The 2,229-nt window shown below is 31.9% G+C and overlaps 1 protein-coding gene across 2 annotated transcripts; it reads right to left on the bottom strand.

The window, feature by feature from the left end:
- Positions 1-551: 551 nt before the first annotated feature.
- On the bottom strand, positions 552-1,916 carry LOC111912754 (NEP1-interacting protein 1). Of its 2 annotated transcripts, none has more exons than XM_023908494.3 (4): positions 1,575-1,916; positions 1,240-1,391; positions 1,107-1,154; positions 552-981 (listed from the first exon to the last, which is right to left on the bottom strand). In XM_023908494.3, the coding sequence occupies exons 1-4, from the start codon at positions 1,654-1,656 to the stop codon at positions 685-687; spliced, it is 579 nt and encodes a 192-aa protein (XP_023764262.1). In that variant the 5' UTR covers positions 1,657-1,916; the 3' UTR covers positions 552-684. The 2 variants fall into 2 exon arrangements, with proteins under 2 accessions (XP_023764262.1, XP_023764261.1); XM_023908493.3 differs by having other exon boundaries at positions 1,071-1,154; positions 1,575-1,912.
- Positions 1,917-2,229: the final 313 nt, after the last annotated feature.

The following is a 2,229-nucleotide window of genomic DNA, read 5'->3' as shown; positions in this document are numbered from 1 at the left end:
CATATAAGAAAAGAGAATCATTCTATTAATTTGATAATAAAGTCTCATAAATGCTCTAAAAAAGATTTGATTTTTTTTTCTATAAATGCTTGAAAAGATTACATTATGATATGTAAAAATATTATTTTATAAAATATTTAATATTTAAATATTAATATTAAATTTTTATTTTTAATAAACCCGTATAATACACGGGTCTTTAGCATGTAATGAAATGTATGTACAAGAGAAGGATATGTTTAAGTAAAAGATTTCGTCATTTCATGCTCTCATTGGTTAACCTTTTCTCTATATATTTACACTTTCCAACGGTCATGTATACCCACACGATGACCTTTTTTCCTTGGACCAAATTAATTATATCCAACTTCCTAAATTATATGACGAATCTATAGTTTCTATGCTAGTTTAACATAAAACATAAAATAATAATACATTTGATAAAGTTATAACATGTTTACTCATAGTTTTTAAATTGTGATTATTCTTTTTTATTAAAGTTATAACATCTCTACGTGTCATCCCACTTCATAATAATAATAAGAATAATAGAAATAAATAAAATTGAGGACTTATTTTCTCCATCTACACCATTTTATCCGACATGAAATAAAGAAATTCATTTACAATTCCAAAACATGACAAACCATCCCCTTTGGTTTCTACATTTTACAAAATCAGTCCCTAAACATCTCTTCTGCAAATAGGGCAAGAACCACTCCTAATTAGCCACTCATCAATGCATTCTAAATGAAATACATGTCTACAAATTGGCAGCTGTCTTCCCTCTTCTCTGTTCTTGAAGCCCCACAAACAAATCGCACAGCTGCTCTCATGGCTTCCATTTCTTTCAATCTCCTCGCAAGAGTTCTTGAAAATGCATCTGGGTAATTTGTTTATTGAATCTTTGCATAACCCTTTTGAAACATTGTTCTCAAACCCATCGAAAATATCCACAAAAGTTGCTTCAACTCCATTAATCTGTACAATTCCATTAACAGATCTTTTAGAAATCGAGAAAAGTAACCTGCAAAAATCTTGATATGATTATGAGAAAAAGCTTGACTCACTTGCCACATGTAGGCTTTGAGCAAAGCAGGACCTACCCATTCGGTAAAGATTTGTCCATTTACAAGACTACGCAACAATGATACCTGAAACCACGGCGCATGTTAGATGTTAGGTTTTAGAAGATTGAAGAATTAAGGTGGGTTGAATGAGGGATTTGAATTGAATAACCTTGGAGAATGGTTCGCCATCAACAATCATATCCATGAGCTGCAACGCTGTAATGGCGCCTGTGATTGAACCCACACAAGCTCCACGGGCTAACCCTGTTTCTGTAGTCGACCCTTTGATTGCTCCCGTTATTGTTCCCACTATTGCTCCTCCTGAAATCCATGGAATTACGTTTCATATACATTCATCATGTAACACCTACCAAGTGTTCGACGTAATGTCAAGTGCAAATTCCGAGTTTCCCTTTCGAACCCATTTCTTATTTTATCACCAAACAACAAACACGAAAGATACCGGTGAAGAAGAAGAAAAAAGAAGAAGAAGAAGAAACATACCGAGAGCAACGATGCAAGTGATGGCAGCCATTAAAACTCTGTTGAGAGCTTTGAAGAAAAACCAAAATGCAGAATCAGCCATTGATACAATGGTTAATTTGTATGCACCCAAATGGATATAGGAGGTTGGAGAGACGTAAGGAATAGCTAAAGTGATTGAATTAGGGTTTGAAGAACACAATTGACTGCATTTATAGAAGATAAAACAGAGGAGAATGCATTTATGGATGGATTCAGAAAGCTACGTAGCTCTCCACTTGCCTTACATGCAGGATGTATCTACAGTTTCGTTTAATTAAAAGAATTTCTGTTATTGTTTATTTGTTGAAGATTTTTTTCAATGGGCCGAAATGGCAACAAATCAAACTTTTCCTATTTTTAATAATACGTTTAAACTAATTTATTGTTACTTATTTATACATGATACATGCATCTCGAATATATAAGCGGGTTTTTAAATATATATTTTTGAAGCTATTAATTGCAAACTAAAAGTCAGAATCATAATTCAGATATTTACATTAGTTAATAATAAGAAGTCAGATATTTATATATATAAGTTTAAATACTTGTGTGTGTATTAAATAAGTTGATTAAAAGAATAAAACGGAGAGAGTAAACATTAAAGAACTTTAAAATGATATTTTTTTAATTG

The sequence above is a fragment of the Lactuca sativa genome, chromosome 9 (genome assembly GCF_002870075.4).
Source record: "Lactuca sativa cultivar Salinas chromosome 9, Lsat_Salinas_v11, whole genome shotgun sequence".
Classification (NCBI taxonomy): Eukaryota; Viridiplantae; Streptophyta; class Magnoliopsida; order Asterales; family Asteraceae; genus Lactuca; species Lactuca sativa.
This window is presented reverse-complemented; position numbering and strand designations above follow the sequence as displayed.